Source organism: Physella acuta, unplaced genomic scaffold (assembly GCF_028476545.2).
Source record: "Physella acuta isolate Inbredline_101_S28 unplaced genomic scaffold, ASM2847654v3 ptg000217l, whole genome shotgun sequence".
NCBI lineage: Eukaryota > Metazoa > Mollusca > Gastropoda > Physidae > Physella > Physella acuta.
Genome location: NW_026731736.1, coordinates 567,476 through 581,465, shown reverse-complemented (window position 1 = coordinate 581,465; position 13,990 = coordinate 567,476). Strand labels below are relative to the sequence as shown.

At 33.1% G+C, this 13,990-nt stretch overlaps 1 protein-coding gene across 1 annotated transcript; it reads left to right on the top strand.

The window, feature by feature from the left end:
* Positions 1–4,328: 4,328 nt before the first annotated feature.
* On the top strand, positions 4,329–12,808 carry LOC131937655 (PTB domain-containing engulfment adapter protein 1; the record flags this gene model as incomplete). Its single annotated transcript, XM_059295248.1, is given in 11 exon segments — positions 4,329–4,393; positions 5,069–5,140; positions 5,442–5,540; positions 6,191–6,328; positions 6,440–6,556; positions 6,700–6,804; positions 7,412–7,498; positions 8,008–8,122; positions 8,787–8,858; positions 9,957–10,045; positions 10,742–12,808. Coding segments are annotated over 11 exon segments (1,040 nt in total), but the record flags the coding sequence as incomplete, so codon positions are not given.
* Between the last annotated feature and the right edge of the window lie 1,182 nt (positions 12,809–13,990).

Sequence of the window (13,990 nt, the reverse complement as noted above, 5' to 3'; positions counted from 1 at the left end):
TATACTTTATGTGTGTACGAAACAAATGCTTAGGTCTATCTTCTCATTTTGTCATTTTGACATTTATGCTTCTGTAAAGACTACCATTGCCTTAAAAGTTTACAGTGTACTAGGTTTAAGGTTAAGTTTAAGGTCTCTTAATTGAGTGTTTACAATGTACTAGGTTTAAGGTTAAGTTTAAGGTCTTTTAATTGCGTGTTTACAGTGTACTAGGTTTAAGGTTAAGTTTAAGGTCTCTTAATTGAGTTTTACAATGTACTAGGTTTAAGGTTAAGTTTAAGGTCTTTTAATTGAGTGTTTACAGTGTACTGGGTTTAAGGTTAAGTTTAAGGTCTCTTAATTGAGTGTTTACAATGTACTAGGTTTAAGGTTAAGTTTAAGGTCTTTTAATTGAGTGTTTACAGTGTACTGGGTTTAAGGTTAAGTTTAAGCTCTCTTAATTGAGTGTTTACAATGTACTAGGTTTAAGGCTAAGTTTAAGGTCTTTTAATTGCGTGTTTACAGTGTACTGGGTTTAAGGTTAAGTTTAAGCTCTCTTAATTGAGTGTTTACAATGTACTAGGTTTAAGGTTAGGTTTAAGGTATCTTAATTGTGTGTTTACAATATACTAAGTTTAAGGTTAAGCTCTCTTAATTGAGTGTTTTCAATGTACTAGGTTGAAGGTTAAGTTTAAGCTCTCTTAATTGTGTGTTTACAATGCACTAGGTTTAAGGTCTCTTAATTGAGTGTATACAATGTACTAGGTTTAAGGTTAGGTTTAAGGTGTCTTAATTGAGTGTTTACAATGTATTAGATTTAAGGTCTTTTAATTTAAGGTTAAGTTTAAGCTCTCTTAATTGTTAATAGATTGTCAACCTCTGGATCTACCGGTTTTGTTTAATTAAATAGGCCGTGTAATTCCTTGTTCAGTTTAATCCTCCTAATCTAGCCCGTCGAGTTGACTCAGCTTTAGGCTATATTTCAACTATTTAGGCCTAGTTTCTACACGATGTAACACTCCCTTTTGTACCGTCACTAAACACAGTTCACTTTGTCATTTACGATCGTTGTAACTTTTCCTTGTTGTAGTTTCTATATAGTTGAATGATAAGTTGCTTTTTCATATTCTAATTGTTAATAATCAGTGGCGTAGACGTGGGGGGGGGGTGAATTGGATATTGTCCAGATAAAAAGTGAACCCCCGCCACCCAAAAAAAATTATACAAAAAGGGGATAGATACGAAACTTTTAATTTTAGATTTTATTGAAGAGAGTGAAAGTGGGACATGTTATGTGACTAATAATTTCCATGAAAAGATCCTTATTTTGGTACCTTTAACCTTACCCCATCCCTAATTATTGAAGCAGATACGTTTTTATTTTATTTTTATTTTTTTAATCGAGTGCTTTAAAATATTCAAATGTCCGGACATCAGAAATAGGCCAAAAGTGGCGGGGGTTAACTTTTAGCCCGTGTACTTTTTGCAATAGTGGCGGTGCTTATCTGAACAAGACCTTTACACACCCAACACTATTATCTACATCATGCATATATATATATTTAGATTTTAGAAATGTAGTACAGTTAAATGCACGTTATTTACACACAGAAGAAATCAACACACCATAATTAAAACTGAAAAAAAATGCAACTTTCTGTATACGTGACTCCCCCATTGTGTCTATTATTAGATCTACACATTTATATTTAGATTTTAGAAATGTTAAGCAAAGAGTAGCACAGTTAAATACACGTTCTTTACACACAGAAGAAATCAACACACCATAATTAAAACTGAACACACAAATTTCAACTCGCTTCTATGTACGTGACTCCCCCCCCCCCCCCCCCAGTGAAACATACTCAGGTTGTATAAATACTAGCCTGACTAGTCTAAGCTCTTTCACTAATCAGGCTAAATCTTAATCTTCATGTCTCAAAGTCACTAATTAACTAGGTATCTAGCACCTTTACACTGGGCATACTTGTAGATATAACCTACTAGAATATGTAAATAAACACTAGTTGTATAACATTCTCTGGACTTGATATAGTCTGAGAGCATACAACACATATAGTACACATCATATTTAGTACACATATTGTACACGCCTTGACCTTGGTGTGTTACAACACATTCTTCCTTCACCATTGAAGCACTGCTAGATTTGACGGGTGATAATTCTGTCAGATTTTTCTGATAAAAAAAAAATTGTCACCCTTGACATAGTGGGTTTTATCTATCACAATAGCAGATTTCAAGTCACGTGGGAAGTCTCTGAATGAAATGCATATCTTGCGGAAACATAAAACACGCGTTTTCTTCTTAAGCTTCCAGTAGCGTAGCGAGGGGGGGGGGGGGCATATGTACCCGAGCGCCGACCTTAGGGGGCGCCAAAATGGGTTGGAAAAATAAATTGAAAGGTCGAGGGGGGTGGAAATCGAAAGTTTGACGGGGGGGGGGGGTGCAAATCGAAATCTTGAGGGGGGGGGGGGGGGGGTGCAAATCGAAAAGTTTGTCCCCGGGCGCCGGGAAGGGTTGCTACGCCTCTGTAAGTCTCGCAAAATCGTCTGTGCGACAATATTGACATGCTACTGGCAGTGGCGTCCCTAGGTCGGGTGTCACCCGGTGCGGTACCTCATGTTGTCACCCACCCCCCTTTTTTGTCTCTGTAAATTTTTCAGTTGGTATCATCCCCTACCCCACACCCCAGTTAAAACTTTAAAGTATTCACATTTAATACTAACGATGTTTATCTAAAGTTTGCTTGTTTACGTCATGGTTTCACCCCGCCCCTTGTCTCTTATCGGGATCCTCATTATGTAGTTTTAATAATTACATTATGTATATTTAAAATAATTTTTAACTCGAATTAACCATTCATAGACCTGGTAAAATCATATTTATTCAATAAATCTTGCAATTTTTTTTTGTCTTGGTGTCACCCCCCCCCCCCAATGGTGTCACTCGGTGCTGTCCGCACCCCGCCCCCACCTCACGACGACTCTGGCTACTGGCTAGACAGAATACACATTGCTGGGTGGGGGTGGGGGGGTAGTGCTCTACTGCAGCCCAGAGGCGTAGCGACCCTTCCCGGCGCCCGGGGACATACTTCCAATTTGGCGCCCCCTCGAGAGCAAAATTTTCGATTTGCACCCCCCCCCCCTGGAACTTTTCATTTGCACCCCCCCCTCAAACTTTCAATTTGGCGCCCCCCCTAAGGTCGGCGCCCGGGGACATGTCCCCCCCCCCCCGCCCCCCCCCCCCCCCTCGCTACGCTACTGCTGCAGCCAGACCACCACTCTCCCTCCACATTCCGAACGAAACAAAAAATATATTTTATTTAGAAAATATATACTTTAACCTGTGTCCAACCCTCCCCCCAGAAATCTAAACATACCTTCAATAGTTTCATGACACCCCCCACCCTAGAAAAAAAATATTAACTGAAACAAACAGTGCCATCAGTTAATTAAGTAGTATAGAAGTTTCAAATGTGCATTATTAATTAAATCATATATACTGTAATATACAGTATAAAAATGTCAATAGTTATTAAACAAGAAATCTAGCAGTATAAAATCTTGGCTGTAGTTAAAGGTATCAACTAACAGTATAAAATACCTGTGTTAAAAAGTCTTAAATCTCAATGATATTGATTGATTTCCTCTCACCTGTGGCTCGGCATACAGGTAACTCTGTAGATAATTGCCACTTTTGATGACTGGCTTGCTGATAAAACTATTGTTAGAGAAATCAATTAACTTGTGTAATCAAAGTGTAACAAACATATCTAGACAATGTTAAGCTGTGGATCAGTGTGATTAAAACAGTTCAAATAATACAGGACTCAACATGTTTAGGAAAGGTGGGTTTTTTGTTAGAGTTACTTTCTCTTTATTCATATAAATGTTATGATGGGAAGTAATGTACTCAATTTTTGTTTTTAGTTACTTGACTGGATTTTTCATTATTAATCTAATAATGCTACATAATAATGGAATCTTCTTTAAAAAGGGTGTTAAGTTACTGGTATTAAATTAAATACTATTATAACTTGCTAATGTCAATGCTAACTCTTCCCAAACCCTAACTCAAGTCCTACCATAAAACCCATCCCTAATTTAGTAATTTCGGACCCTAAGCAATACATGACATTATAATACTACTAACAACCTAACACACCTATTTTCAGAAGAGTCCATTATTGGACAATTGTAAAACCTGTACACCTGTATTCAGGCGTTTAGTTACTTCGCACAAATTTGCTATTCTGGTTTTAGTTTAATTACATTTGACTTTAACAATGAAATAAGTTGATTAAAGGTAACTTTTTCTTTCAACAGGTAATAAACAATGGAGGCACCCACCAGAGGCTTTGTTGAATGGTCATATCCTGTACACTGTCAAGGTCAGTTATAGCAAGTTAACATTAGTATGTTATAGTAACTTAACATTAGTATAATATTATAGTAAGTTAGCATTAGTATATTATAGTAAATTAAAATTTGTACAATATTATAGTAAGTTAGCATTAGTACAATGTTAAAGCGTGCTAATATCAGTACAATGCTGTAGCAAGTTAACCTTAGTATAATGGTATAGCAAGTTTACACTTGTATAATGTTATAACAAGTTAACATTAGTAATATGTAATAGCAAGTTAATATTTGTACAATGGTATAGCAACATTTTATACTAATATTAATGTAACATTAGTAAAATGTTATAGCAAGTTATATTTAGTATACTGCTGTAGCTAGTTAACATTAGTACAATGTTGTTGAAAGCTTTGTTTAATGTTATAGTAAGTAAGCATTAATATAGTGTTAAAGCAATATAGCTTTTGTATAATGTTTGAAATTTTATCATGTTATTATTAGTTTACCCTTAACAAATAACATGCATAATATAGGAATTTGTGGGATTAACCGAAATAAGAAAGTTTATATAAGTAACCATTGGTATCTTTAACACTTAATGTACTTTTAAGGTATAAAAGTTTAATAAAGTGTAAGATAAATTTAGTAACACAGTTATTGTATATATAATACCAAAGGTAACTAAGAACACATTATTTATTTAGTTTCTTGGCGAGTGTATGGTGGACCAACCAAAGGGGACAGAAATTGTTAAAGATGCTATAAGAAAAATGAAGGTAAGAAGTTTTTTAAACGAGGAAACAATAATATATTTTACTTAACTCCCTTGAAAAATTATCTCCCCTGTTTGGTTTAATTTGACAATATTTTGCTAATGCGTTTACTACACTCATAGTTTTGCAAAATTAAAATTAATTGAATATGAATATTACTCAAATCATAACATACATTAGATTTGTTTGCATACATTAGGATGACTGTTAGAATGATAACAAAATGTTATTTAATTAATAATATTTAATAATATAATTAATAATATTTAGGCCTAATAATATAATTAATGATATTTTCTTTCAGTTCAACAAACACATCAAAAGGGCAGAAGGTCAGAAGCCGCCAAAAGTTGAACTTGTCATCTCTGCTGATGCTGTTTCAGTTCTGGAACCAAAGTCAAGGGTAGGCAATTCAATATTCAGGAGAAATAAAAATTCTCACATTATAGCTTCCCTTGAAATAGTCATTTCTACTAGTCCATTGTTAAAATCCAGTTTCTTCTTCTTCATTGTTCTTTATTTTAATGTTAGACTTGATTTTCTCCAAAACAATTAAGTATTTTGTGTCGACTTGTGTCAAATGGCACATTGTCTCTGATTTCAGCCTGCTGTTCTTTTTTGGATTTGCTTTCATAGCATGCGTCCAGCTAAGCACAAACTATATGGCAGCAGTTGTTTGATTTTGGAGTTTTCTCTCCTAGATGACCCCAGCTATCGAGGTGTCCCCAGCTATTAAACTTATCTATTTTCCAACTGATTGTGTACTTTGACTTGACTTAGTCCTCTTTGCTCCTTATGGAGCATAGGGCCTCCACCATTTCCTTCCATTTCTTCCTATCCCCGGCTATTAATTTTGTCATCTCCCAAGACATCCCTGTTGGCGTCAGTTCTTCGAGAAGACTCCGCCTCCAGGTCTGTCTTGGGCGCCCTCTTTTCCGCTTTCCCATGGGGTTCCACTCAAGCACTTGGCATGTAACATTTGGGTGAGCCTTTCGCAGTGTGTGACCAACCCACCCATTTTTACTAATGTCAGTAAAATTCTCACCATTACAGACAGTGATGCACCAGTATCCTCTACACAGGATTTCATACTGCGCAGATGATAAATCAGACAAGAGGATGTTTACCTTTGTTGCTAAGGAGGCCACAGGGGACAAACACTTCTGCTATGTTTTTGACAGCGAGAAATGTGTAGGTTATACTTTTGTTTTTAAACGCCTAATTTCAATTCGTTTAGACTTTAAAGTAAACGTTTCAAAAATATAGTTAAACTTTTTTTAAGTTAAATATAATTATTTACAGGCTGAAGAAATCACACTGACCATTGGTCAAGCCTTTGATCTGGCGTACAAGCGGTTTCTAGAAACATCTGCTGGTGATGTGGACATTAGGAAACAGTTACTTCTCTTACAGAAAAGGGTAGGTAACTCTCATTAACTAAATCATTTTTTAAATAAATATTAGGCCTAAAGTTAAAATCTTCAGTTAAAATATGGTACTCTTTTACAAATGGTTAAAACCTTTTTGCTGTGTTAAAGTATGGAACACTCTTTTTTAAACAGATACAGACATTACAGTTTGAGAATGATAGTCTTCGTAAACGTTTGGAAGCAGTTGAGAAATTAAAAGACAGATCAGATATTGAGGAGTATAAGCACAATAATCAGGTAAACATTTTTGTAAATTATTTCCAGAATTTCTAACGCAGTGTAATATCTTCTATCTATATTTTATCTTAAAAAATACCATTAAATACATTGGATACTGGCAGAACAAAAAATTATTCAAGGAAATAAATTCTCAATGATTGAATTTGTTTCTTCTGGAGATGGGGAAAAAGTTTTCCAGTCTAAACAATTGTAATCTTTTAATGAAATGGAAACCAACATTAATATTTTCAATTCTAAAAACAATTATTTGTATTTGATCTGAATTTTTAAAAAAGAAATATTTGGGAGTAATGAACTTTACTCAAAACCGCATGCATAAAAAGATCTGATACCTATATATAAAGTTGCATCTTGTTAAAATTTATTAATCCTTAAAATACTTTCACATCTTAAAGATCTGTGATTTTCATAATTAAGCTTTTAGTGAAATTGCTTTGACTTATTTATTACTGCTTCTTATAGTATTCATTTATAATTAAAAAATTAATGATACAACTCTTCATTGTAGTGCATGGCACTTAGGCCTAGGAAATAATTATAAAAAAAAAATGTGGATGGCTAATTGAATGAGCATGTGAAATGTGTAATATTTTCTTGCATGCAGATCACTGATATCAAAACAGTAACTTTATCACTGGGTGAGAGCTCAACAGACGAGGACCTAACACCTGTCTCACCTTCTAGCCCACAGGTAGCCAATCATGTTTATTTTTTTCAGGTGTTTTCAGACATCCTTCCATATAGCTTTGTCACTGTTAAATAATTACTTCGCTTCTAAAGTAAATAAATGCAAACATGTATATATTTATGTAAAAAGATATAAGTATATTTAAAAATGCATATAGAAATACAGACATATATATTAATTTGTGTGTGCATGCATAAAAAAAGAGTTTCATTTTCATAGTCAGAAACATAGTCAAAAAAATCCCTAATTTTTTAGGTCTTTATTTACAACTCTGCTGCTCATTAGTTTATTTACAACTCTGTTGCTCGTAAGTTTATTTACAACTCTGTTGCTCATTAGTTTATTTACAACTCCGCTGCTCATTAGTTTATTTACAACTCTGTTGCTCGTAAGTTTATTTACAACTCCGCTACTCGTTAGTATCACTGCATATTTTTATGATGACACACTATTAAAATAAAATAAAATCATGGAAAAATAAAAAAAATTTTTGTGCTAATTTCCTCTGTCAGACTCAGACGGCTGTTGTTGGCAGGAGATTGGAGAATTTAATGCTGCACACAGAGGTCAGCAACAAGGTCCCCAACACAAATGGTACACATTCACCAGGACCTGTGGCACCCATCTGTGAGTACTGAGTCCATCACACCTAGTTCTGAGAAAGGAAGATATCCAGCCTGGTTGTCAGTACGGCAGGTGAAGTAGAGTTAACATGTTGTCTGTGTGACTTTGGCATATAAAAGGATAGTGTGGCCATTTCTATGCCTCGCTGCCTTTACTTTCCCTAATGAGTAGACTCAGGAACATCCTTTGGACTCGGACTCGAACCTGAGACTTGTGGGTTAGAAGACCTATCATTTACCACCCAACCACCACCCCTGTCACACCTAGATATATTAATGGCCTATCAGTAGAGAGCTAGACTGTAAACCCAAGAGTCTCAAGTTCGAATCCGGGTTCAAATCAGTGGAATATCCACCCAGCTCTGATGTTTACCTAACTCTCATTGGGGAAATAAAGGCAGCTGGGCATAGTACTGACCACACTATCACTTCATATGCCAAGGTCTCTGAAGCAGATGAACTCTACTTCATCTGCCCCATCTGACTTGGGCATGAACAGGAAATGATGATGATGAAAATTACTTAAAGTATAACAACAGGTCTAAGGGATCATACACATATTTCTTGACGCAAAAAAATAGGTAGTTTAAAGTCAACAATGCATTTCACAGAAAGAGTTAAAAAATTGGGTTTTAAAGTTTAACAGTTGAAATTTTTCCCCTCCCCAGTGAGCCCACCCCCAACCAAGACCAGGTCAAACAGAGCCAGAACACAGAGTGTACCCAGTAGCCCACAGTCAGGTAAGAAAAAGAAACATAGGCAACTCTTACTGAAACAATAAGGGAGATAACCAGCTTTTTAATTTTAAGTTTTATATTCTTTAATAATTTTTAGTATTTTTGCGAGATTTACAACGATTTGAGTGTTTTCTCTCATACATTTTAATGTTAAAAACATTATTGGCTTCAGAATGTTAGTAGTTATTTTTTAGCGCAATTTCAAAAAAAAAGAAAATTGCGTTTAATAATGCGTCATTTCTGGATGAATGGATGGATGAATGTATGGATGTGTGTCCGCAGCTTTAAGTTATATCTCCTCCTCAACGAAGCAATATCACTAGTTCCAAAAGCAAATATGTTAAGCAAGTTCCAAGGATGATTGTGGGCCAAAAAAATTCCCGGAATTCCTTCCTGGATTTCCCGGAAAAGCCAAAAAACCTTGAAAAAATGCAGTTTTTGGCCCATATCTCGGCAACCAGACCACTTAGTGACTTGAAACATTTACCAATCGATTCCTGTCATAATTTAGAACAATATTGCCGAAGAAAGTTTTCAAAAATATCCTTTCGTTCGGTCACAAAATTTAAAAAAAAATTACAAACCGATCGTTCTCCTAGCTTGAACACACCCCAGCATTATATGTCTTGTGTTTTGTCCCCGTGTGTGCTTTACGCTACGACAGAGCTATTTTTAGATAACATAAGGAAATTGCACTTAAATTGTCACTAAACTTTTTATTAACTTGTTTTGTTCTTTAATTGATTATCTATCATTAACATCAGGAGTAAACTGTGCGTAATTGAAATCTGGCATCTTATGTTAATACCACAGGATTAACCCTGCTGTTTTCTATTCAACAAACATGTTAAACATCAATAGCCATAACCTTTTAAATGCACTTAAAGTAAGAAAATAATACTAATCTGCTTTCTTTCGTAAAAGCATCGGTTGTTAAAATATGTAAATGATCATGAACTAGCTGCGTTAGATGCTGGTCAAAATTGAGTTACAAGATTTGCCACAAACCCACAGACAAACAGACATTGTGAACTAAATAAAATCTTGTAAAAATGAAGAGTATTGTGGATTCATTGTGGAAATAAACTGTGGGTATTTCAGTAACATCAACAGCGACCATTGACCCCTTTGGTATGGAGGCCTTCAACCCTAGCTCAGCAGCTTCGGAGCAAGAGTTCATTGACATTCAGGTGAGCTTAGAATAAAGTGCTAGTACAAATAATGTTCATCAGTTACCATACAGGCCAGAGTGTTCATTAAAATTTTGTTTTTCACGCAAATTAGGTTCCTAAAGAGTAGCAATTAAAAATCAGAAATTTGTACCTATTTAAAAAATAAAATTTCTCATTATTTAACAAGTTATGATTATATTTTTTTAATCAGTTATAACCCAGATTTTTTTTCTTATGTGAACTGTGGTATAATAATCAAAACTTAATAATACAATGACCAGCAGTTCAATATTGTAGCTTATGGACACTCACTAGTTGGGATATTTGAAGGGGGGGGGGGGGTAACCATTCACCGAACATTTCTTTTGGGTGTGAAAAAAAGGTTAAAAATTGGAAGAAAATTTTTTTATATTATCTACTATTTTATAAAGCATAAGTATTTATATGGTTTATTTTCAAATATGTTAATTTTTAAAAATATCTTTTTAAAACCAGTCAGCAGTTGTATAATCCCATGTGAAAGAAAATGGGTCAATAGGCCTTTGACTCGATCTATTGCGTTGGTGCCCATTAAAAAACATTAAAAAACATTGCTTTGGACAGATATTTATTTTATTTTACTTTGTTTTTCAGTATTTATTTTTATTTTCATTCAATTCCATTCTTTTAATTTACCCCCCCCCCCCCTCCCCTTTCCCATTTTCTATGTCACAGGATGGTTTTAGCAGAGGTCTCACTTTTGGAGCAGTCGACTTCACACTGGAAGAACTTGACCCTCTCAACAAGAAACCTTGAACTTTGCCAGCCTTGACCCTCAGCATTAAGTCTTGTCTTAACACAGTCACGATAATTGTTGGCCAGTCACTATACAGCCCTGGTGTCAGATCAGGCAAACTCATGAAAAGACTAATTGGACCAAGATAATAAAAAAAAAAAAAAAAAAAAAAAAAACAATAGCCAAAAGGGGACAGTACTCTTGGTCATTATATTCAAATTTTATTTTTCCTTTTTATAAGCTAAATTTTATTTTTTGCACATTCCCTACTTTACTCATTACTTTTTCACAGTTCTTTCTTTATTTTAAAAACAATTTACTCAACATTTTTGTGTTTCCAACTTTGTGTTTAGATTAAACATCATCATTTTAAAGGACTTAGGTAACAGCTTTTTAAATCAAATTATTTTGATGCAATTACATTTTAAATTACAACTTAAAACAGATAGGCAAAGTACTTTCCTGCTACAGTAAATTCCATTTGATATTTTGTATCAGAATTTCCATCACAGATACACATTTTTTACTCTATCTAGAGTCTTTATACTTACCCAATCATGAAAATCACTCTTTGTTGAACTCTAAATTCTAACGGTTATGAATTATTAAAATTTAATATTTTTGAGTACCAAATAAAAAAATTGTTAAAACATTTTTAATTTAATTTAATTATTTAAATTTATTAGTTTAAATTTAATTAACTAGAATAAATTTAAAATTTTTGAATGTTTTTGTCAGCATAATGGAATAAACAATTTTAGTCCAAGACAAGTGTATTTCTGACTGCCATTTCTTGATTTTCATATTGTCTTTACCATGTAAAGCATAAATTGTAATATATAAATTAAAACATTTAAAATTTTACATTGAATTTTGTAAATACATTTTTATGTTTTGGCTGTCACAACTGGGGTGCTTTAATCAAATATTTAAATTCTGAAAATTTAAAAATGTGATCAAAAGATAGTTAGGCCTACTTTACTGTTTTATCTCAATTCATAGGTGAGAAACTAAAACATGCATTATAGTAAAATAATGAATAGTAAAATCATTTTTAATAACTAATAATATATAAAAGATTTATAAAAATTTAATTTGACATAACTTCTATTAATATAAATGGTTCTAAAAATTTAAATAAAATTAGTAGTTCAACATCATTAATTAAAGTTTAGTTTTAATATCACTATTAATATTTAAAAATTTAAAGTTAAAATAATATAATAATGTTATTTTCTAAATATTACAATAGTAAAATATGTTTTTGTAAAGAAAAATCCTGACAAGTATTTTACTATTTTATTCTGATGTTTTACAATTATAGTTTAGGTTTAAATTTATTTTAATCATGCCCCAACCGGTAACCTATACATTTTGAGTGACATTTTGAGAAACTTAGCCGTCAGTATATTAATGAGATTACAAAGGCTAAGCTTAATTTTGTATGTGTGCTATAACTTTTGTTAGAGATGAGTGTTACTATTGAAAAGGAACCCATAAAGTATGTTAGAATTTGTTTTTCATACTGTAAAATTGTGAAAAATAAATTCAAGTTTTTTTTTTATTATAAAAAGAAGTAGTATAAATAATTATTAAGTCCCCGCCATTGTCTTGTATGAACTGGGCATTTTAATAATCAAAACTTGGTTAATGCATTGTTTTTTTGTTTACAAATTATACCACATTTCACTGTAAAATATTTCTTGAAAATTTCCCAAAATTAATTTAAAGTTGTCTTTGCATGTACTATTTGCTGCTGATATGTTCCTATTAAATTATTAAAAAAACTGAATAATTTGATGAAACAAATTTATATTTTTAATCATAGTTTTGTGGATGTTAAACTTTTTTTTCAGTTCAAAATATTTTTTTTTGGCAAAATTAACAAAATAAGTAAAAAAACAATAGTTCTACACTAACAGTAAAGAATTATTTTTACTGCAAGAAAAAATTGTTTTTGTTACAAGAGTCATGTTTACAAAATATGAATAAAGATATACTAAATTTTTAAGGTGTTTTTTGTATCTATTATATAAATAAATACATTTTCTGCTGTATGTATTTTTTCTGTTATGTGGAGAGAAAAATATGTGTTATTTATGGCGGCAGAATATACCTCCAGAACATGAATCATGTTCTCAGGTGTACCAACTGTTATTGGGGCTACATACAAGGCCGGGTTAATTTAGGATGGGACCATTGGCTTAAAATTGTTTAGAACCAGTTTTACTCTATTTATATTATTATTTGAATTGTTATATAGGCCTGATATAAGGGGAGGTATTTTATGGAAATTTTATATGAGGTATGATGGGGGTTAAAAAATTCTATATTTATTAATAATAATCGCATATGTCCAAAATCCCTTAGCTATCAAGATCATCAAAACAAAAAAAAGAGCCTTTTTTTTCTGTATGATTATTTTTAACTGTAGTAATTAAGGAATTGATGTTAATACCTGATTGAGAACACAATTGTATCTGTAGGATATTAGATCTTAAGTACGAAAATTTAATAATATTTTCCTTTTAATATTAGAATGTATTTGAATCATGGATAAAATATCAAAATATTATTTACACTACCAGAAAACAAAAGTTTCTGGGGCTTCGACTTCTAGAACGATTGCGTCTACGATCATAATCATCATATCTGGAGAGCGACGTGAAGACCTTTCTTTACCTCCCATCTGACCTGGGGATTGTCTGTCTCCTCTTGCAAAATCAATCTCTAACTCTCTTCCATAAAATCGTGTGCGATCAAGATGATATAATGCATCATCTGCAGCACGAGGGTCTTAAAATTGCACGTATGCAAATCCACGAGGGCTTCTGGTGTAATAGTCCAAAGGATCAGAGACATCTGTGATAGGTCCATACTTTCCAAACATGCTTCTCAACTCTTCATGGCGTGTGCCAGCCATCAGGAACGTTTCCAACGTATAGAGAAGAATTTGGCGGTCTTGAGTAGCGTGACATCTTTGTGTGGAGAGGTAGATTTGGACGACGAAGCATTAACAACCGATAATGTAACCCAGTATTTTCAGTGTTCACATCTTTTCAAATTAAGAATATAATAAAGCTATTGGTTTTCTTTCTAGACAAATAATACTTTAAAAATTGGACCCAAAGAAAAAAGTAAAAAGTTCTATAGTTTTAAAATTGTGTTAAAATTCGTTTAATATTATT